We start from the raw sequence: 22,416 nt of genomic DNA, 5'->3' as shown, positions 1-22,416 counted from the left end.
GCCGAGGCGGTGGGCGCCCAGGCGAGCCGGGCTGGGAGGGGTCCCGGGCCGGGGGCTGGGGCTGGGCCCGCCGGCGAGCCGGAACCCAGGGAGCAAGTGAGGTGGAGCGGAGTGGAGTGGGGCGGAGCGGGGCGGAGCAGGGCGGGGCCGAGCTGGAAATGGGGCGCCGCGGAGCTGGGAGCCGACCCTGAGCTCATCTTTCGTAGGGGAGAGCTGAGTTCTGGGGGGGCTAGAGCCGGAGGCGGAGACGTGGAGTCAGGGCTGAGTGGGCGGAAGAGAGCCTGGGCTGAGGTGAGGCCCAGAAGCGGGAATTGAGAGATGGAGCTTGCACGCCAGGGACACAGCTGGGACGGGACACGTTTTCCAAATGTCAGGCTGCTGCAATTTGTCCAGTTTCTCTTTGGTGTGTTCGGAGGCCTCCCACAGCCCCTCCTCATTGCATTGCCCGATTACCTCAGGTCCAGGTGCTGCTCCGATTTCCTCCTTGTCCAGCCCCGGGACTCCTGCCCTGTGGCTGCTACTTTTAATTAGAAACGCTGTCACACAAGTGAAGGTGCCTGGCCACTTAGTCTACTGCGCAATGTCTCTCTTACGACTCTTTGCTCCTTTTGTTTCGAAAAACCTTGAGTCTTGGTACAATGTGTTTGACTTCATTAAGGACAAAGAGGGTGGGAGAAGGGGAAGTAAACCTCTATCTTTGGTGCCTCTCGAAGAGTGAAATGACACTTGGTTTTTCCATTATTTTAACAGACATGGCCACCAGTCACCCAACAGGACACGTGCAACTGCCCCGAGCTGATGCCATTCGTTCACGTCTCATTGATACTTTCTCTCTCATCGAGCATCTGCAAGGCTTGAGCCAAGCTGTGCCACGACACACTATCCGAGAGATAGTTGGTCCGCAGCCTGTTTCTTAGCTAGCATAAATTTAAGACTCCGCACCACACCCTCCAAAGAGTAGAAAGCAGAGAGACTGTTTTAAGGGTGAAAAATTCAGGGAAGATTGGCTTGGCTGCTAGTTTGTAAAGTTATCAAACTTGATAAATCAAAGGCTTTGTAAAGAAAGCTCTTTGAACCCAGGAGATAGAACCCATGCCGCTCACTCTTGGGCTTAGGATGACTACTAGCCCTGGCTGACTTGGAAGTTTCTATGAAAGACTGAAAACTTTGAGGGTTGAACCTGCTGCCTTTATTCCTGGGCATGGACAGTGTTGGTCATAAGTGATATATTAGCTCTTATTCCAAATCATTAAGTTAATTGCTGTGAGAAAGAACAGCAAGGCAAGCCTCTGCACTAGGGGACCCATGAGGTAACCAGTATCCCTGCCCCTGGTCCTGCCTGTTCTTATATCCCCCAGAGACTTCTCTTTATATTTATCCACTGTCCCCTGTTAATTTTTGGTGTAGATCCTTCCGGGCAGAAGAAGGTTATGTTGGGAGATCAACACCAGCTTGTGCGTTTCTCCATAAAGCCTCGACACACAGAACGAATTACCCGCGGCCGAAGGCTGATGAGCAGGCTTCAAGTGCGCTGCAGTCAGAGACCACCTCTTTCCTTGTGGGCTGGATGGGTCCTTGAGTGTATCCTTTCATGCCCCTCATTTTTATCCCATTCCTTTACTGTCTCTCTTACCTCATCATCCACCTGATGACTTATTTTCCCTTTTCCAAACTCCTATTTTCTTCTCATCCTCACTGGTTCTATTCTTGCCCTTATTATTTCACCTGTATAAGAAAGAATTCCACTCTGTATGTTTCCTTAAGAGAAAACAGGTCCTCTCTTCACCAATTTCATCATCTTTCTCATCTTTTTGAATACAATTGTATTGATGGTTGAAATAGGTGAGAACTGACATTGAGTGAAACAGGAAGTGGCTATGAGTCATTTTTCCTATAAATTGATCATTTTTTAATTTTGAATGTTACTTGAATTCTGATAGGGACAATTATATTAAGTCTCCTGGAGTAGGATTTGTGCAACTGCTAAGAGCTGGAAATATTTGGAGAGCTCTCAAGAGGGTGGTAGGTATAAAGTGGTCTAGACACTTACAGTGTAATAGACTCAAAGGAAACCGAAGATGTGAAGACCAGTTATATTACTTGTGTTGGTTTAGTTTATTTTTTTTAATATATTTTTTAAAGATTCTATTTATTTATTTGACAGAACACAGCAGGGAGAGTGGCAGGCAGAGGAAGAGGGAGAAGCAGGCTTTCCACTGAGCGGGGAGCCCGATGTGGGGCTTGATCCCAGGACCCTGAGATCATGACCTGAGCCAAAGGCAGATGCTTAACTGACAGCCAGCCACCCAGGGACCCCTCAGTTTAGTTTAATAGTTGTTTAAATTAGGCTTTTGTATTAGAGATATTGGTACCTTATCAGTGAGCAATGCAACATTTACATTTTTTACAAGTATGTTAAATTAAGTACAAATAAGAAAGCTCACAAAATCTATAAAGTTAGATACAACTAAAATATTAGATGAGCCATAAAATGACTTAAAGAGTAAATGATTCTAAAATCAGCCCTAAATTATATGAAATTTATTAAAAGCAAAAGAACATCTGGAAAATCAATGAGCTCATTTGATTATCACCTCAAACAAACTGCTCAGAAATGATGAAACGGAGAGTAGAGGTACTCCCTTGTTTCATCCTCATTGTTTTGGGAGATTTTTCCACTTAAATAATCTTTTAATGTAATCAGTTCAAAGATATTTAGATATACAACAATACTTGATATCACTGACCCACTGCAGTATATTATATACTTTGAAGTATTTATTTTTTTAGAGAGAGAGAAAGATAGTATGCACATGTGTGGAGAGGGGAGGGGCAGAAGGAGAGGGAGAGAGAGAATCTTAAGCAGGCTCCATGCTAGGCATGGAGCCTGACTTGCAGCTTGGTGCAGGGCTTGATCTCACAACCCTGAGATCATGACGTGATCAAAAGTCAGATGCCTAACCAACTGAGCCACCCAGGTACCCCTATACCTTGAAGTATTTTGTTTTCTCCCCATTATGGTGAGGAGTTTGAACTAAGTCGCTCACATTCTCTATTTCTTGTATGATAACTGGCATGTATTTGCCTTGTGATGGTAAGGGTATAGTCTTAAGCCTTGGAATAAAGTAAACAGCAATAAATGTACAGGATTTTCTGGATCTAATGGACAAATCAAAATAGAACAGCACTAACCATTCTAGTTGGTAAAACAGTTGGATATGAAACATGATCACTGTGCCACAGAATAGGTGGATTGCTTGAGTGGAAATTATCTGGCAAGTTCAGCAAAATTGTATCTTATTAAGTATATTCTCATAGTAGAAAGGCAGGAGGGATTTTGTAAAGGGAAAGAATTTATGACTAACAGATTTCTTTGAACAGACTAATTCATGTGATAAACATTAAGACCGTTGAGGTTTTTTAAAAAAAATTTTCCAGATCACAGAGAATGTTGTTATAGATAGGGGGAAAATAGTAATTAACAAACAGTTCTCTAGATCAAAGCTCCCCAATTTTTTTTTTTCTTTTAGAGAGAGTACACACACCCTGGGGTGGGGTGGCGGGCAGAGGGAGAGAGGGAGAGAGAGAGAGAATCTTAAGCAGGCTTCAAGCCCAGCACAGGGCCTGACACAGAGCTCCATCTCATGAGCCTGAGATCATGATCTGAGCCGAAATCAAGAGTCAGAGGCTTAACCAACTGGGCCACCCAGGCACCCCATCCCCAATCTTTTTTGTCTTGTGATTTTGTTTCCCAGTAATACAGCTATAAACTTGAAAACCCCCTTAGGAGTTTAATCATTCCATTAGTTTTATATGATATAAAGAAGCTAGTTGAGTAGAAGCAATATTTTAAACTAGGATATTATTAAATATTTTAACGTGTATAATAAAATTTTTAGAATTCTAATATGTTAGCACATTTTTACTTTTGCTATTTTGTAAGTGATTCTTGCTGTTTTTAAGTAAATATATGATTTGCCCATAATCGAATTTTTAAAGGCCGTTATATATTGTTTGGCTCAGGGATCAAATATACTTATTTTATGTATTATATGTTTTTTAATTTAAGTTTTTGTTCTTTTTTTAAAAAATTGAGATATAATTGACATGTAACATTAATTTCAGGTTTACAACATTAAGTATTATATGTTAAGTACATGTTATATGTTAAGGTGTAGGTGGAAATTTAATTATGTGCTAGGGTGTAAAAGAGAAAAAAATCTACTTTCACAATGATATTGGTAATTCTGCTTTTCATTTTAAACATCAATTTGGCTTATTTTTATAATTTTCACATTTTGTCTCCAAATGATGAGAGGGAGAAAAGAAAGAAGATTTGACTCATTTGCAATCCATTTTCTGAAAATAACACATTGCAAGTGTGAATAGTCCTTATTTCCAACAAAAAAAAAATTGTGTATAACGTCATTATAATTTTTTTACATTGATTTTGAGGTTCCAGAGATATCTTGATGTGCTATATATAAGAATAATTCTGCAAGTTTATCTCAAGATGATCTTCATCAGATTCTATAAATTGCATTCATCTGATCAAAAACTTTATATAGCATTAGTGTGCCTTACTTCATTGTGGATATAATGAGCCGAATCTTCTTTCTTTTCTCCCTTTCAACATTTTTTAAAAAATACATGATTTGTGCATAAATGAATTTTTAAATGATATTATATGTTGTTTGGTGTGGGGATCAAATATATTTTATGTATCGTATTTTTTTAAATTTTCTGTATTATATGTTTTTAAATTTAATATTATGGATATAACTAGCCAAAAAACAGTTACAATTTCAAACTGTTTAAGTGTCAAAACTGACAGCAGTTTGTGTTGTTCAGAGTGATTGAGTATGTTCTAATCTCCATTACCTGCCAAGGATATCAGTCATAGTGTATTTGGAGACTCTCAGATTGTTCTGTTTCAAAGGGAAACATATTAAATTATTATTTAGCTTTAAGCCTATTTTAATTTCAGTGTTTTTTTCCCCTACAGTGTGGTATACATTCATTAAATTCATAAAAGAAATGAAGAGGGTTGAAAGATGAAGGCAATAAGTTGAGGAATAGCAATTAGCAGATAATAGGGTTTTAGAGAGAATGTATAGGATTTAATTTGCTTTGCAGGACCAAATCACTTTTTAGACAGAGAAGAATGGGGAAGTTTTAAAAACTAACAAAGAACCAAATAAATTTTTAAAAAGATTTTATTCATTTATTTGCCACAGAGAGAGAGAGCGTACACAAGCAGGGGGAGAGGCAGGCAGAGGGAGAAGCAGGCTCCCCACTGAGCAGGGAGCCTGATATGGGACTCCATCCAGGACCCTGAGATCATGACGTGAGCTGAAGGCAGATGCTTAACCGACTGAGCCACCCAGGCGTCCCAAGAACCAAATAATTTCTTGTTATAAGTCAGTATGTCTCATGAATCTGGCTTCTTGTTCCTACTTCCCTTATCAAGCACTTTACATATCATGGCCCTACATTTTCATTCTATTCTCAAGGCCCATTGCTTCTTTGTGAAGTTTGGGACTGGAGTACAGGTACAGCAGACAGCACTGGTGGTAGTGAAGAGAGCAATCCCTTGGTGAGTGTGGGACCCCAGAGTGGAAAGGCAGCGACTTGCAGCTGTTAGACATATTAATACCAGCAGGAGATGAGTTGTAGCTATTTTTCACAGTCAATTCTGTCTTCCCCTGTATTTCATAGGTTGAAAAAAGTATCAATGTTAAGAAGAGAAACAAAGAAAAATGGAATAGCAATGGGCACAACTGTGGTTTATAATAGTTTCTGATCATTCTATATCATTCAACTTCCCAATTCCTTAATCTTTATTCATCCTTTGCTCTACTCTTACAGAATTGCTTGAATCCTCAAACACGAAATTGTGGTCACTGAAGCTGACCCTGGAGGTGGCAGCTTGGTTCATCTTGTTTATTTTCATCTTGGAGATCCTTCTTATGTGGATATCTAGCTTTTTCCTCTTCTGGAAGAATGCCTGGAATGTCTTTGACTTTGTTGTCACCATATTGGTAAGGATAGCTATCCTGAGGATTAGTTTAGTGGGTTGAGGAATGAGCCTAGGTGAATCAAAATGACAAGAAAAGTTAATTAGATCACAAGACGAACTTCATTATTTTGATATTTTTTTCTAAAACTAAAATCAGTTATTGCAGGAGTTATTGGTATTAGGAGCAAGACAGACCGTAACCACAACATTAGTCCCAAAAAGAACATCTCACAGTTACTAAGCACTTACCAAGTGCCAGGCACTGTTCTGTTTTACGTGTATTTTCTCATTTGAGCTCCACAACAACCCAAGGAGATAAGCACTCTGCTTATCCCCTTTTTATATTTGAGCACACTGAAGTGCAGAGTTTAAGTAATTTAGTATAGGAAGTCTCAACTGGCAACAGTCCTCAGAGATGCTGTTGAAGGGGTAATGCCCAAGGAACTATGAAGAAGATGAGATAAAGAAGGGGTAACTGAGTCTGGGTGCTTTGGGTACATTTTACTTATACTCTGTGTGTTTCCCACAGTCCCTGCTTCCTGAGGTTGTCGTGCTGGTAGGGGTCACAGGCCAGTCTGTGTGGCTCCAGTTGCTGAGGATCTGCCGGGTGCTAAGATCCCTCAAACTCTTTGCACGATTCCGTCAAATCCGAGTCATTATTTTGGCCCTGGTGAGGGCGCTCAAGGTGATTTGACGGTTGCAGCTCAACCAACTGGGCAGGGTGGATAAACATGGGAATTTAACATAGAGCAAGTCTGGGTGGGTCAAAGAGGCCAAAGAGGGAGCCTATGAAGTGTCATTGGATGAGAAAGGGCGGGAAAGCTGCTGTGGTCTAGAGATAATGAGGTTTGGGAGTGGAAGTCAGGGTTTTGGTGGAGGATTGCCAGGGTGGGCTTGACTCTGCTGCAAGTGGGATCAGCCTAGCCTGGCCCAGCTCTGACTCGAGGTCATGGCCTCTAGAGCATGACCTTCCTCTTGATGTTGCTGCTCATCTTCTTCTACATTTTCGCTGTGACTGGTGTCTACTTCTTTGAGGATTACACCCGTTCAACTCGCCAGGACCTGGAGTACCACATGTTCTTCTCGTAGGCAGGACTGGGGGAATTGTGGGTTGGGGGAGAGAGTTTGGGCAAGAGACTGGGAAGTTAGTCCAATGCAAGTAACACAAAAAGTATAGTCTATTGTAAGAAACTGGAATAGAACACAATAAGGAGGGGTGCCTGGGTAGCGCAGTCGTTAAAGCGTCTGCCTTCGGCTCAGGGCGTGATTCCGGCGTACCGGGATCGAGTCCCACATCAGGCTCCTCTGCTAGGAGCCTGCTTCTTCCTCTCCCACTCCCCCTGCTGTGTTCCCTCTCTCGCTGGCTGTCTCTCTGTCACATAAATAAATAAAATCTTTGAAAAAAAAAAAAAAAGAACACAATAAGGAGAAAGAGAAAGCGAAGGAATAGTGAGTAGTATTAGCTCTGATTTTGAGGATAGGGTGGCTAGTTCCAGGTTTGCTCTGGGTTTTGAAATTTAAACATCCCCTTGTCAACCATCTTTTTTTTTTTTAGTTTTATTTTATTTTTATTTATTTGAAAGAGAGACAGAGAGAGCACAAGCAGGGGGAGCAGCAGAGGAAGAGGGAGAAGCAGTCTCCCCACTGAGCAAAGAGCCCAATGCAGGACTTGATCCCAGGACCCTGGGATCATGACCTTAGCTGAAGGCAGACGTTTAACGGACTGAGCCACCCAGGTGCCCCTCATCAACAATCTTTAAATAGCAGTATACTCCAGTGATTAAACTCTGGTTTCCATGCCTCAGTTATCTCTTTTGTAAAATGGAAATAATAGTAGCACTACCTCATAAGAGCATAGGAATAAAACTAATGCACTTTTGCACTTAGCACAGATTTTGGCACAATGTCAACACATGCTACTGTGACTCTCAAAGAGGTCACTGGTTTTACCCCGAAGTCTAGGTGTGTTGGTTACACATGCACACACCTAGACTCATTCAAAAGTAAAATCCTGATAAGATCTTTGTCTAGAGAACAGTGATTGCTAGTACAAAGTTAATTGGATTTAGATGAGGTAATGTTATTTATGAACTGGAATCCAATCTTGTCAGCACCTCTTAGGTCTCAGACTAACAGGTAGCTTTGTAAGATATTGAATTAGGAGAGTCAAACATTTATCCAATTCAGGCCCTGATATTTTCAATAAGTTGTATATGGAGGACTAGGAAGGAAAGAAGGAAAATTTAGATACCTTCCTGAGATACCTTTGTGACACATTCATTATTATTCATTAGTTGGGATCACATGTTTATGTCACATACCTGTCCATTTACTTAAGAATCATTTCATACCAGCGAACTAAATACGAAAGATTTTTGCTAAATTTTACATGGTCTTCTGTTTGGTGAAGTCCATAGAACAGTGAAGAATGAACTTACAAAAAAGATATGTAGTCAGTTATTCATTCAGTTTTTCAAAATTCAGCCAGTACCTATTTATTGAGTACCTATGTTCCAGGCACTAATGGAATAGTAAGAAATATTCATGGATTAGTCGTGATAAAGGAAAACCTAATAAAACAACCCCAAACTGAAGAATGCCTAGCTAAAAAATTGATCGAAAAGAAGCCAAATTCAGAGCAAGCTACAAAGAAATGTTCTTATGCTGCTTTAAGAGTAAGAAAATACTACTTCTGAGAGATTTGGATCTCGGTTCTGTCGGTAGCCACACCTCCTTTTTCTTTAGGGACCTGCTGAATTCCCTAGTGACAGTGTTCATCCTCTTCACCATGGACCATTGGTATGCGCTGCTTCAGGATACCTGGAAGGTGCCTGAAGTCAGCCGAGCCTTCAGCAGCATCTATGTCATCCTTTGGTTGTTACTTGGTTCCATTATCTTTCGAAACATTATAGTAGCCATGATGGGTAAGCACAGAAGAGGGGAAGCTTAGCTGTGAGGGGTGGCTGGGAAGACATTATGGTGAAAGCTAGGATTGGTAGATAATGTGTAGAGACAACCTGAGGTACCAGAAAGGCTTGGGGCCTGGAGTGGATATTTCACTTGGTTTCTCCCCACCCAAGCCCTCTCCCCAGGTCTATTCACCACCATCTCCCAACTCCTAATGGCCCTTTGGGGCAGTTACTAACTTCCAGAATATCAGGAACGAGCTGAACGAGGAGATGACACATCTGGAGGTCCAGCATAAAGCCGACATATTCAAGCGGCAGATTATCCAAAGGTCTGCTGCCCCATTTTCAAGCTCAAGTTTAGTTCTGAAGGGTATCCCAACCTCATTTCCTGTTTCTACTCCTTGGGCTTAACCCCATTTTTGCCTTCCCTTCCACAGAAGATTTACCCCAGGATTAGAATTCCCCAGCTCTAGCGGCACCTGGGCGGCTCAGTCAGTTGGGCGTTTGCCCAGCTGGCTCAGGTCATGACCCCACAGTCCTGAGATTGAGTCCTGCATCAGACTCCTGCTAAGCAGAGAGCCTGCTTCTCCCTCTCTCTCTTTCTGCAGCTCCCTCTGCTTGTGCACTCTCTCTCCCTGTCAAATAAATAAATAAAATCTTTTTTAAAAAGAGAATTCCCCAGCTCTAGAATATTGCCTGATTCTTTGTCACTGTTGGGACTTTCCCACTCTTTTTCACTTTTTTACTACAACATGTTCTCCTCAGTCTTCTTTACTTTATGATCTGAATTCTTCTCTTTTTTCCTTACCACGCTCTTGCATCAGTATAACTCTCTTCACTCTTCTCTGTTTTTTGCTTTGCAGGAGACAAAACCTGTCCCCTGAGGCAATGAGGTCAAGCCTTAGCAAAGTGGATGCCAGGTTAGGAGTCTAAGTGTGAACCGGGATGGGCAAATGTGAAAGAGGAGAAGGTAGAAAACCAAAGATGAAGATTGACTTTGAGAGATAATCCATTTATTCAATAACTATTTATTGTAGTAGGTTGAATGGTGGCCCCCCCCCCCAAAAATGTGTCTGTTCTCCTAACCCCCTGGAACCTTTGAACATGACTTTATTTGATAAAAGGGTCTTTGCAGATACAATTAAGTTAAGGATCTTGAGATGCATTCATCCTGGATTATCCAGGTAAGCCCTAAATGCAGTGACAAAGGCCCTTATAAAAGACAGAAGAGGAGAAGACATAGACATTGAAGAGGAGAGGGGGATATGATAACGGACATAGAAATTGGAGAATTGGAGTGATGCAACCACAAGCCAAAGGAAGCCAATGAATGCTAGGCAACTGCCAGAAGCTAGAGGAAGCAAGGAACCTTCTCCCCTAGAGCTTCCAGAGGGACTATGGCCCTGCCAACACCTTGATTTCACACTTCTGTCTTCCAGAATTGTGAGAGAATAAGTTTCTGTTATTTTAAGCTACTAAGTTTGTGGTAATTTATTACAGCAGCCATAGGAAACTAATACAAGTTCCTTCTATGAAACAGATGTTATTCTAGACTCTAAGTATTTAGCAGTGCACAAGAGAGCAGAAGGAGAAACAAGAAACTCATTCATCCATTCAAGAAATAATTATTTAGGGGCACCTGGCTGGCTCAGTTGGTAGAATGTGTGGCTCTTGATCTTGGGATCATGATTTCAAACCCCACATTGGGCATGGAGCCTACTTTAAAAAAAATTATTATTTATATAAACATTTTTTTATTAAGTAAACTCTGCACCAAACGTGGGACTTGAACTCATGACCCCAAGATTGAGTCACATGCTCTACTGACTGAGCCAGTCAGGTGCCCCAAGAAATAAATACTGAATACTCATTAGGTGCTTGGGCTATATCAGTGAACAAAATAGGCAATAATGCCTGTTCTCATGGAGCTCACTTACTGGCAGGCGGAAAGAGACAATAAACAATATATAAAATGAGTAAATTAATATATTAAAGTATGATAAGCATTATGAAAAAATAAAAAATAAGATAGGTGAAAAGGGATTGGAATATGGAATGGGGATTGCAGATGGGTTACAATTTTAAACAAGGTAGTCAGGATGGCCTCATTGAAAAGGTAACGTTTGAACAAAAACTTGGATGATGAGAGGGGATTACTGTGTGGATATTTATGGGAAGAGTGTTATAGATAGAGGGAACAGCTGATGTGTTTGAGAAACAGCAAAGAAACCGCTGTGACTAAAGCAGGGTGACCAGTGGGGGAGAGTGACAGAAGATGAGGTCAGAGAGAGAGAATGGGGACCTGATCCTGTTGGGCCATGAGGGCCATTGTAGGGCTTTCACTCTGAGTGAAATGGAGAGCAGAGCAATGACATGAAATGACTTATATTTAATAAGGATTACTCTGTTGCTCTGTTGATGGTACACTGTAGAAGAACAAGGGAAGAAGCAGAGAGATGAGTTGAAGGATAAAGCTATCCAGGCAAGAGGTGATGATGGGTCAGACCAGAGCAGTACCAGTGAGAAAAGATGTATTTTTAAGGTAGAATCAATAGGATTTCTTGGTGGATTGGATGGAGTATAAGAGAAGAGTTGAGAATGACTCCAAAGTTTTGGCCAGAGTAGCTGGAAGGATGGATTAGTTGAGATGGGGAAGGCTGTGAGTGGAAGAGGTTTGATGGGCAAAGAGTTCAGTTTGGGTTGAATTTGAGATGTCTATTAGACATTCAGCTGGTGGTATGTGAGTAACAGTTGTATATCCAAGTCTGAATTGAGGAGTGAAATCTGGACTAGAGGTTTAAATTCGCATTTAGAAGACATTTAAACTCAGGAGGAGATCACCGAAGGAGTGACTGTAGATGGGGAAGATAAAAAGGCCAAGAGCTGAGCCTCGGGGCATCTCAAGAGATAAAACTGAGGGGGCAAAGCTATAGTTGTGGTGTAACAAGCACAGAGCTAGGGAGTGAAGAGCTAAAACTTAGCAAAATAAGGTGGAGTGTGGAATGCAGAAGCCTGAGTAAAATGGAACACGGATGCTATGTGGTGAGGGACACTAATAGGGATATACCACAAGGGAACGTTGAAGTTGGAAGTGCTTAAAAGCTCAAATTTTGGGAGCGGTTTGGCCCTCATAACCATAAGTCCCAGCTCCAGGGGATAGCAAGGGCCAGGGCCAGCATAATGAAAGAACTAGCCATATCTCATAAATGTATTTGAAGGAATAAAATTTCTTCTTTCACTTGTAGAGATGCCAGTCAACAAAGGGAATCTTTGGACTTACCGAAAGCTTTTGAAGGGTCTAAACACAGTGCTGATGAAGAGCATTCAAGAGCATCTGAACTGAAAAGAAAAAAATCCTTGTCAAAAAGGAAAAAGTCCTCATCTTCCTCCTCCTCCTCTTACTCTTCTTCCTCCTCGTCTTCATCTTCTTTCTCTTCCTCTTCTTCTGACTCCAGATATTTAGGCTCCATTGGTAAGCCGAGTTTCTTTCATTTGAATTCAGACTCCTCCAGGAGATATTCCAATCTTAATAGGAGCTCTCCCACTATGTCTGCTTCCCGGTTTTCTCCACCAGTCTGATTTTCTGGTCTTACTTGCTTACTTTGTGCTTTCTTTCGTTTCCCCTGTACTTCTGCTTCACTTTGGGTAAGTGTAGCTGTGGCTGTCTTTGTTTACTATAAAAAGTGGTCTCTTGGTGTTATTCCCTTTTCCCTCCCTGATTCCTGTTTACTCTTGTATCCCTGCTTTCCCCCCACACGACAGGATCTATTAGCTCTTACCCAACTTCCACAGATCTAGACATGTTTTTAAGAAGCATTCCTCCCTCCAGGTGAGTTGGACTGGGAGACTCATGTGCACCAGAATCTGCCTGGGCTAATGGAAATGGATCAGGATGACCGTGTCGTTTGGCCTAGAGATTCACTCTTCCGATATTTTGAGTTGCTAGAAAAGCTTCAGTATAACCTAGAGGAGCGTAAGCGGTTGCAACAGTTTGCAGGTATGGGGACCAGGGGTTAAGTACATTGGAGTGCATATTGGAATAGCAAGTATAACTGGGGAGAAGGAGGAGGGTGTCCACTATTTTGACATTTTAGCCTCTGAATTTCCACCTCAAACTTAAAAAGGCAATTCCTTGGTTTGGTATGTCACATTCTTAAGTCCTGATTTCTTATAATCTAGAGAGAACCTGATGGCTTTGCTTCTCCAGTAGGGAAAACCTAAATCCTATGAGGTCTGAGAGCTTGTTTCCCAAGAATAAAGTGTCCAATTGCAGTTGTTGGGTGTTAGGATAAGGTGGGCTCTTCCTCGATTTGTGCAGTCCACTCCCTTCTGGACCTGTTTTTGCTCTCTGGAGGCATATTGCAGACCAGAGCCATAGGGCCTCAGCCTCAACTTGGATAGCAAGAGGATTAGACAGTGAGCAGAGAGCTCACAAGTGCCCACTGCTCCCAGCCCCCAAAAGAGGTTTATGAATTATAGGCTTTTTTTCCTTTCAACCCCTTCTAGTGTCAGCCTAGGCAGAGAGAAGTATGTACATTATTTAAATAGTAGAGTTAATTTAAGTGGAAAACTACTTGCTCAAAATTATTTCCCTTAAGTTACTCCTTTGAAATTTCACCACTGAGAGGTGAATTGGGGTTAATAAATTCTCCCTCTAAAAATACAAAAACTGGAAAAGTTAGGGGCCATTTTTTATAATTTAATAGAGATTAGTGTTGTCTTCCTCATCCCTAATTGAAATCAGCTCAATGTGAAAATAACAATGAGGGAAGAGGAATGTGTGTGTGGTAGGCGCAGGAGGGCAATCAGAGGAATTTTTAACACTTGGAATTTAGAGCAGCATGTCACAGAAAGGCATTGCCTGCTTCAGAATGTTGCCTGAGGTTAATCCAGCTCTTTCCAGTTGTCCTCAGCCCTGCCTTCCCATTTGTTTTCTGAGTAGAAACAGGGCAAAAGAGAGGAGAAGGAGCGAGGTAGCTTCTTTAATCTGGGTTAATTCATCTATGGCAAAGAGTACTGACTCATGGGGCTTAATGAAAGTAAAGGTCAGTAAAGATTTGTGTGGAAACCTAGAACCCAGAAAAGCAGGGTCTTCAAACATTGGGATGTCCTGAATATTCTCAGCTTCATAGCCTCACAGTTCCGTTTCTTTACAGTGCAGGCACTGATGAACTTTGAAGACAAGTAAAGCTGACCATGGATGGCTTCAATTTCTTTGGCAAAAATTGATGAAAGGAATAGTTGGAAATGGAGAATTCAAAGTATAAATGTCAAATAAATACTGTTGATAATTACTTAGTGGTCTGTCTCTGAGACATAGGGGATACTGAAAGGTATAAAGTCAGGCTGAAAAAGTTAGTTCAGGTGCCAGTGGGGCCCATGGTCCTTGGCTTTCTACTCTTTCCACAGCTCCTGAATCTCACTTCTTTCTTGACTTTGTCATTGTAACTCCCGCCCTTCTAGCAACCTCTACTTCCTGATTGAGTCCTAATTTTACCGCGTCCCTCCCTATTGGGTACAGGCCTCTGGGGGTGGGAGGGTAAAGAGATCCCAGGAGCTGTAGGGTAAGTAATTGAGAACTATTGTTTCCATTGCCTATTCTATGAACTTTGCTTCTCCTATACACCATTAACTTTCATCAAACATCAGGGCGCCTGTGTGGCTCAGCTGGTTAAGCCTCCGACTCTTGATTTCTGTTCAGGTCATGATCTCAGGGTTGTGGGATCAAGCCCCTTCTTGGGCTCTGCACTCAGCACAGAACCTGCTTGTCCCTCTCCCTCTGCTCCACCCCGCCACTCGCATGTTCTCTCTCTCCCTTTCTCTCTTAAATAAATAAATAAATAAATAAATAAATAAATAAATAAATAAAATCTTAAAAAAAAACCCCTTTAATCAAACATCATTTGATTAAAGGGTCCCTTTATGGGGCGCCTGGGTGACTCAGTTGGTTGAGCATCTGGCTCTTGATTTGAGCATCCAGCTTCAGCTCAGGTCATGATCTCATGGGTCATGGGACCCAGCAGCCCCAGCTTGGGCTCCTCACTCAGTGGTGGGGGAGGGGAGGGTGCTCTGCTGGAAGATTCTCTCCCTCTGCCCCTCCCCCTACTCACTCACAAGGCTCTCTCTCTCTCTGCCAAATAAATAAATAAAATCTTTTAAAAAAACACCCACTGAGTTGTACACTGTAAAATGGTGAATTTTATGTTATGTGGATTACATCTCAATTTTTTAAAAGATTTTATTTTTAATCCCTACACCCAACGTGGGGCTCAAACTCATGACTCCAAGATCAAGAGTCATATTCTCCACCAACTGAGCCAGGCACCCCTAGATCTCAATTTTTACAAAGAAGTAGAGACGACTGGGTGGCTCAGTTGGTTAAGCATCTCCTTTCCGCTCAGGTCATGATTCCAGGGTCCTGCCTCTACTCAGTGGTGAGTCTGCTCTCCCTCTCCCTCTGCCTGCCGCTCCTCCTCCTTATGCTTTCTCTCTCTCTGTGTCAAATAAATTTAAAAAAAAATCTTTAAAAAAATAAAATAAAATGAAGTAAAGAATGTCTAAAACCAAGAACCAAAAGAATGTTATAAGGAAAAGCATTTTAGTTATTCCCCATAAAATGAGAAACAAAACAAAAATGTTTTAAAATAAATGTCAATATATAATATGTATTAAAAATCCTATCATAAAAAAAATCCTATCATAAGAAATAGGGTATAAGTTTTTGGAAAGAAGAGAGGGATGGGTAAAATGGGTGAAAGGGATTAAGAGTACGCTTATTGTGATGAGCACTGAGTAATGTATAGAATTGTTGAATCATTATATTGTACACTTGAAACTAATATAACACTGTTAATTATACTTGAACTAAAAAAAATCTAAAACAACAACAGCAATTAAAAAAAATTATTTGGAAATTAAAACTAGAGGGGCACCTGGGTGGCTCAGTCACTTAAGCATCTGACTCTTGATTTCGGCCACTCAGGTCACGATCTCAGGGTCGTAAGATTTAGCCCTGAGTGGGGCTCTGTGCTCAGCACAGAGTCTGCTTGAGATTCTCTCTCCCCCTACCCCTCTCCCCACGCTCTCACTCTCTCTCCTTCAATAAATAAAAATCTTTAGAAAAACTAGAAATACTATTTTTAGACACGATTGTATATCTAGAAACCCCAAAAGAATCAAGAATTAGAGATAACAAAGGATTAAATACAAACAGAAGAGGGTTGGAGACAGAAACCTGGGAAACAGGAACATTTAAGGGACAGAAGGAGGAAGAGGAGCCAGAAAGAAGCCTGAGAGGGAAGAGCTGAAGAGAAAGAGGATACTCACTGTAAAGTTCTTAGAGCCAAGATAGAATTTCAAGAAAGAAATGGTCCAGTCAGATCTGGATTGGAGCATCCATTGAGGCTGGTAATCAGAATTCAATAAACCTAATAAAACAGAGTAAGGAAATATTATTTAATAAACCTTACATATGCTAGCCACAAAGTAGATGCTCACTGAGCAGCATCTTTGAGTAGCTTTGCTCAGAGTGAATCTGAGGACCAGCAGAATTGGCTTCGTCTGGTAACTTGTTGGAAAGCACAGAGTCACAGGTCCCATCCTCCGGGCCTATTGAATCAAATGTTACATATGCACATTAAAGTTTCTAAAACACTTTTTTTTAGATATTTAGTGACATCCCCTCTTGGCTTTCTGTAGCTGACTTTTTCAAATGAGTGGCCTATGCAGGCTGCCTCATTCTTTAACTCCTTAATGAAAATGATCTGGTTTCAATTCTACCGGGATGGAAGCTTATTCAACAAATATTTGTTGAGTTCCTATGTTCCAGACACTATTCTAGGCATTAGGATACATCAGCGAATGAACAGGACAGAAATCCCTGCCCATGCTAACTAGTTCCTCGTTAAGATCACCAGGTAATAAATGATAAGTTCCATGAAGACTGATTTTACTTCCTCCCATCTCCCCCCAAATTATCCTCCTAGCAGCCCAGAGCCATGTGATAATAGCTGCACAAAGCCAAAAACAAGCAAAGCCTTTTCTGACTAAAGACAAATATTCTCAGGTTGAAAAATCAAGCAATGATTCCTCTCCATTCCTTTTATCCTTACCCTGAGTATCCCTGCTATAGGAATACCCCACTATTCAAAAGCAAGAGGTTGAAGCTCTATGCCAGATAATAATGAGTATTCTTCAGGAACATTTTGCAAGTGAAGTTACGACTTAGATAGTGTTGTGATATAACAAAATTAAAATTTTTTCACATATGGTTTGTATTGAGCTTTTATTTTAGAGCATAGTTTCCGCCTTTGATCTCCCATTATTACTTACATCTTCAAATACCATACTGGAACTCAAACCAGTGTGTTGCCACTTGGAAACAGAAAAATTAATATTTGTTTTATTATAGCATAAGGTATATAAAAAATAATTCAAGAAGGAAAGAAAAAATTTATAATAACAGTACAGCTTCTATCTACTGTATTAGCATAATAACTTTAACTTTTATTTTTTAATGTTCAAAATGGATTATTAGTCATGAATCCACATTAATTTTGCTTTATTATAATTTATAGTCACTGTGTCTTAAATTTAATATGAAAGTTTTAAATTTTTTAAAAACTTATTTATGATACTTTCAAAGGTTTAAAACCTTAGAAAATCAGTAGGTCTCAATCTACCTCATTTCTTGAGACTTTGTACCAGCTGGCCTAATCTTCACAAAGCGATTCATTTCTTTTTTCAACAAAAGTTTTAATGTTCTTCATGTCCCAGCCATGACGTTCAGTTTTGAGGATAGAAAAACTGTTCAGTGTATGAATGCAAGCCCTTCTAAAGGCCCCTTTTGAAGAGATTTCTGGTTTTTACTACGACAAGTAGAAATCTTCACAATGTTTTACGTTGTATTTTTCTTATTTAGGTGACTTAGAGTGAGATGAAAATTTTTAAACTTTTTTTATTTGTAAGAGAGATCCAGAGAGAGCACCCACGTGAACCGGGGTGGGGAGGGGGAGAGGTGAAGGGAGAGGGAAAGAGAGAGAATCTTAAGCAGACTCCACACTCAGCAAAGCCCAACATGGGGCTTGATCTCACAACTGTGAGATCATGACCTGAGCCAAAATTAAGAGTTGGACGCTTAACTGACTGAGCCACCCAGGCACCCCAAACATTTTTAACTTTTTATTTTAAAGCAATTTGAGACTCACAAAAGAGATGCAAAGATATTGCCTAGGTACCTAGGTACCCAGCTTTCTCTAATATTAACATCTTACATAACCAGGATATAATGATCAAAATTAATAAATTAACATTGGTAATAAGCTGTTAATTTAGGTACAGACTTTACTAGGATTTCATCAGTTTTTCCACTAATGTCTTTTTTCTGTTCTTGGTTCCAGACCGAGATTCAACATTGCATTCAGTTGTCATATCTCCTTAATCTCCTCTGGTTGTAATAGTTGCCTTAGTCTCTCCTTATCTTTCAAGACCTTGGTATATTTGAGGAGTTCTGGTCAGGTATTTTGCAGAGTATGTTCATCTGATGTTTTCTCATGATTATACTGAGGTTATGAACTTTTAGAAAAATACCAGTGAGGTGAAGTGGCCTTCCCAGCACATATCAGGAGGTAAATCATAGAGATATATGTCATAACTGGTGATGTTAACCTTGATCCCTTAGTTAAGGTGATGGCAACCAGGTTTCTCCAGTGTGAAGTTAACTCTTTTCCCCCTTTATAAGTAATAAATACTTGGAAGGAGATACTGTGAGGTTATGCAAATATCTTGTTTCTTCTTAAACTTTCCCCCACTAATTATAGTTCATGAGTGAATCCTGTTTGCAGTAATGACTAAAGTGGTGTTCTATTTCTCTTGTTCCTTCTATACTTATTAATCGGAATTTTTTTGTAAAGAATTGTCCCTACTCTGAGGGAACATTTTAAGTCTTTATCTTAGTGGAAGTAACAATTTCATCGCCACCGTAGCCCCTATATTATAGGCCAGGAATGTGTGGGGTAGAATGAATTTATTTATTTAACAAATGCTTTGCTTAATACTATGTGCCAATAATTGTCAGACAGTTGGGGTACAACTAGGTGTAGTCTCTGCTCAAGACCTTATATTCTAGTCTAGTATAAGATGATACTTAGATTTCTGTATTGAAGACTAAGTAGATTCCTCAGAGCATATGACATATGACCCCACAAAGGCCTTCGTAGGACCAAATAATACTTTATCTGACTGACTCTTGTCCCTATTTTTCATCTTCTCTTCAGTGAGGACAAACTGGATTTCCTCCCCTCAACCTCTGTGTCTACCCCTCAACACTTCTAACTAGAGGTCTTCACTGCATCACTTCCCCCACCCAAATCTCACAGAAATTTCTTTTGTTGGTCAACCATCACATGGAGCCATACAGGAAAAGGAATTCTGGGAAATCAATTCCATTTTAGCTAAATTGACAAATTTCAAAACCACTGTAGATCATTTGACCATTGTACCTTCATTGAAATTTTCTCCTCCTTTGGCTTCATGATACCACTCCCTTCAGGTTTTCCTTTGGATTGCTTCCATTACACTTTTGTTGCTAGCTGTCTTCTTCCCAAGATTTAAATGTGTGATCCTCAGCCATTTTTGCTTCATACTCTACAAATTCTCACTAAGTAGTTTTGTCCACTTTTATGGTTCCAACTACTATTTGCTGATGACTTCCAATTCCATTTCAATCCATACCTCTTTTAGAAACTCCAGGAAAAATATTCATTTGTCTATCCTTAGACATTTCATTTGTCTATCCTTAGGTACTTCAGTTCTAATATGTCCAAAATTGAATTATTATCACTCCTTCAAATCTGTTCTTCCTCTCCTAATCCCAATAAGGACTGCCAAACAATTTCCCTGGGTTGGGGGAGTCCTCAATGGTCTCTTCCCTACTTTACTCAACTAGTTCCGTATTTTTTCTGAAAATCTTTCACTTAAAACACTGCTTCTTGGGGCGCCTGGGTAGCTCAGTCAGTTGGGTATCTGCCTTTGGCTCGGGTCATGATCCCATGGTCCTGGGATTGAGCCCCACGTCCCGCTCCCTCTCAACAGGAAGCCTGCTTCTCCCTCTCCCTCTGCTGCTCCCCCTGCTTGTGCTCTCTCTCTGTGCCTCTCAAATAAGTAAAATCTAAAAAAAAAAAAAAAAAAACCCAAAACGCACAAAAAACAACCAACACTGCTTCTTGTACCAATTTTGGTATTAAGATTCTTAGTTGCAAAAAAAAGAATTCATCTTGAGCTAATCTAATCGTAGTAGTAACATTTAGTGGATTTGTACCAGTGCCTGGCACATCATAGGCACTTTAAAATGCAAGGGAATAGGGGTGCCTGGGTGGCTCAGTAGGTTAGGTGTCTGACTCTTCGTTTCAGCTTGGGTCCTGGTCTTGGGGTTGTGGGATCAAACCCTCTGTCAAACCCTGCATCAGGCTCTGTGCTCAGAGCAGAGTCTGCCCAAGATCCCTCTCTCCCTCTTCCCCTCCCCTTGCTCATGCATATGTATTCTCTCTCTCTCTCTCTTGCGCGCGTGCTCTCTCTCTCAAATAAGTAAATAAAATAAATCTTCAAAATTAAGGGAATGAACATAATTGGATTGATGAGTAATACCTCCATTTTACAGATGAGTGAATTATAGACACTTCTGATTATAGGAGCAATAAATGATAGAATGGAGACCTAGACTTCAGAGGCTTAATGTCAAAATGCAAACATAATTTAAAAGTATCTTAATCAAGAGAGTCAAAGGCTATACTGCAAAATCAAATTAATCCTGAAACCTTAGTGGTTTAACACAAGAAATGTTTATATTTCACTCATTGGGCAACTCTTCAAAGCAACTACTGTTGATTCTTATTATTTGCAATAGTTATGTTCTATAAAGTTGCCACAAACACTGAATTAGCAAATACTAAACCGTTGCTCTTAGTGAAAATATGGGGTTAGGTTCCTACAAGACTCTGATCACCACATTTTCCTCAGTAGATGGATATATAACCTTGTTTTATATATTGTGTTTTATAAAAGGTGTTTCTGTTTGAAGACTCCTTGTTTAATATATGTTGTTGATTCATTAGCACTGACCTTTCTGTCAACAGCACTACAACTCATGCCTAAATAAAGTTCATCTAACACATATTTTGTCTGTAAGGCACATCACAGCCTTCCTGTGCTTAGGAACACTAGAAAGAACTTTAGCACTAAGCATGAAGGCCATTTTAAACAGTGAAATCACCAACAAAAAGGAAAAAAATGCTAAACTTGTGGCACTAAATAGATCATGAAAAGGACACTGATTTATAGCGTGAGAAGGCAGTGGAGTATTGCCTTGTTAAATCTCAGCTGGGAATGTGCACATCAGGGGACTCAAATTTTTCACCACTCTGCATACGTCTGTGAGTGATTATGACAAGTATTGATTTGGGTTCACAAATTTTAATGAGCAGGATAATTCACAAATACAGAACTCATAAATAATGAGAATTGATTGTAAATGTTCTGTGATAATTTGGTGACTTGGCTTTGAGGTGACTTGGCCTTGTGACAATGCCATCTCAACCTGCCGTGTCTAGGTTACTTCAACAGGGAAGAGATTACGGGAGCATCATTCACTAGCTCTTAGATTGTTTGGTCATTTACTATTCATTGGCCAAAACTAATCACCTGCCCCCACCCAGCTGAAAGACCTCTGGAAAATGTGGGTGGGGACTGCTTGGATGTCTAGTGAGCAGTATATATTTCAGTTATAAAAGGCACATCAAAAAGGGAGGAAAGTAATTGTCATTTACAAAGGGAGGAATGTGTTCTTGTCAGACCGAGTACCCGATGACGATGACGGGTTGGGGCAGTGAGGATGTTTCAGATTCCTCAACTTGCTCGGTTCCTCCTGGGTAACTCCACTTCAATTGCCAGATTACAGAGCATTCCAGTCATCTCCACCAATCTTATCCATTTCACTTCAGCAAGATACATGATTAATTTCTTATTCTAGATCTCTGTAATTTCAGTTTGTTGTTTCTGTTTTCTCTCTTTCCGTTTGATCATTCATAGATTGGAGCTCTTCTCACTCTGGTTGGACTTTACCAAACCCCAGCTGACCCTTGAACAACATGGGTTTGAACTGCGCCGGTTCACCTATATACACCATTGTTTTGTTTGTTTAGAAAAATACAGCACTGAAAATGTATTTTCTCTTCCTTATGATTTTGTTAATAATAATTTCTTTGCTCTAGTTTATTAGGAGAATATGGTATATAATACATATCATATATAAAATATGCATTAATCAATGGTTTATGTCATTGGTAAGGCTTCCTGTCAACAGAAGCTATTAGTACTTAAGTTTTTGGGTAGTTAAGATTTTTGACTGCACTTTGGGGCTGGGGGGTGGTGTCCCTAATCACCTGCCTTGTTCAAGGGTCAAGGGTATAAGCAGACCTGCTTGTATTGAATAGC

The 22,416-nt window shown here is 40.4% G+C and overlaps 1 protein-coding gene across 2 annotated transcripts; it reads left to right on the top strand.

Annotated features, from left to right (window-relative positions):
• The first annotated feature begins 50 nt into the window (after positions 1-50).
• On the top strand, positions 51-14,222 carry CATSPER2 (cation channel sperm associated 2). Of its 2 annotated transcripts, XM_057306321.1 has the most exons (13): positions 163-291; positions 751-897; positions 1,408-1,581; positions 1,774-1,842; positions 5,869-6,041; positions 6,549-6,704; positions 6,980-7,104; positions 8,765-8,943; positions 9,158-9,257; positions 9,792-9,848; positions 12,174-12,400; positions 12,758-12,925; positions 14,085-14,222. In XM_057306321.1, exons 2-13 carry the CDS (start codon positions 753-755, stop codon positions 14,114-14,116), a joined length of 1,605 nt encoding a protein of 534 aa, XP_057162304.1. In that variant the 5' UTR covers positions 163-291; positions 751-752; the 3' UTR covers positions 14,117-14,222. The 2 variants fall into 2 exon arrangements, 1 of the variants encoding a protein (XP_057162304.1); XR_008957134.1 differs by lacking the exons at positions 163-291; positions 5,869-6,041; positions 6,549-6,704; ... (5 more) ...; positions 12,758-12,925; positions 14,085-14,222 and adding an exon at positions 51-96 and having other exon boundaries at positions 751-4,972.
• Positions 14,223-22,416: the final 8,194 nt, after the last annotated feature.

Source organism: Ursus arctos, unplaced genomic scaffold (assembly GCF_023065955.2).
Source record: "Ursus arctos isolate Adak ecotype North America unplaced genomic scaffold, UrsArc2.0 scaffold_36, whole genome shotgun sequence".
NCBI lineage: Eukaryota > Metazoa > Chordata > Mammalia > Carnivora > Ursidae > Ursus > Ursus arctos.
This window is presented reverse-complemented; position numbering and strand designations above follow the sequence as displayed.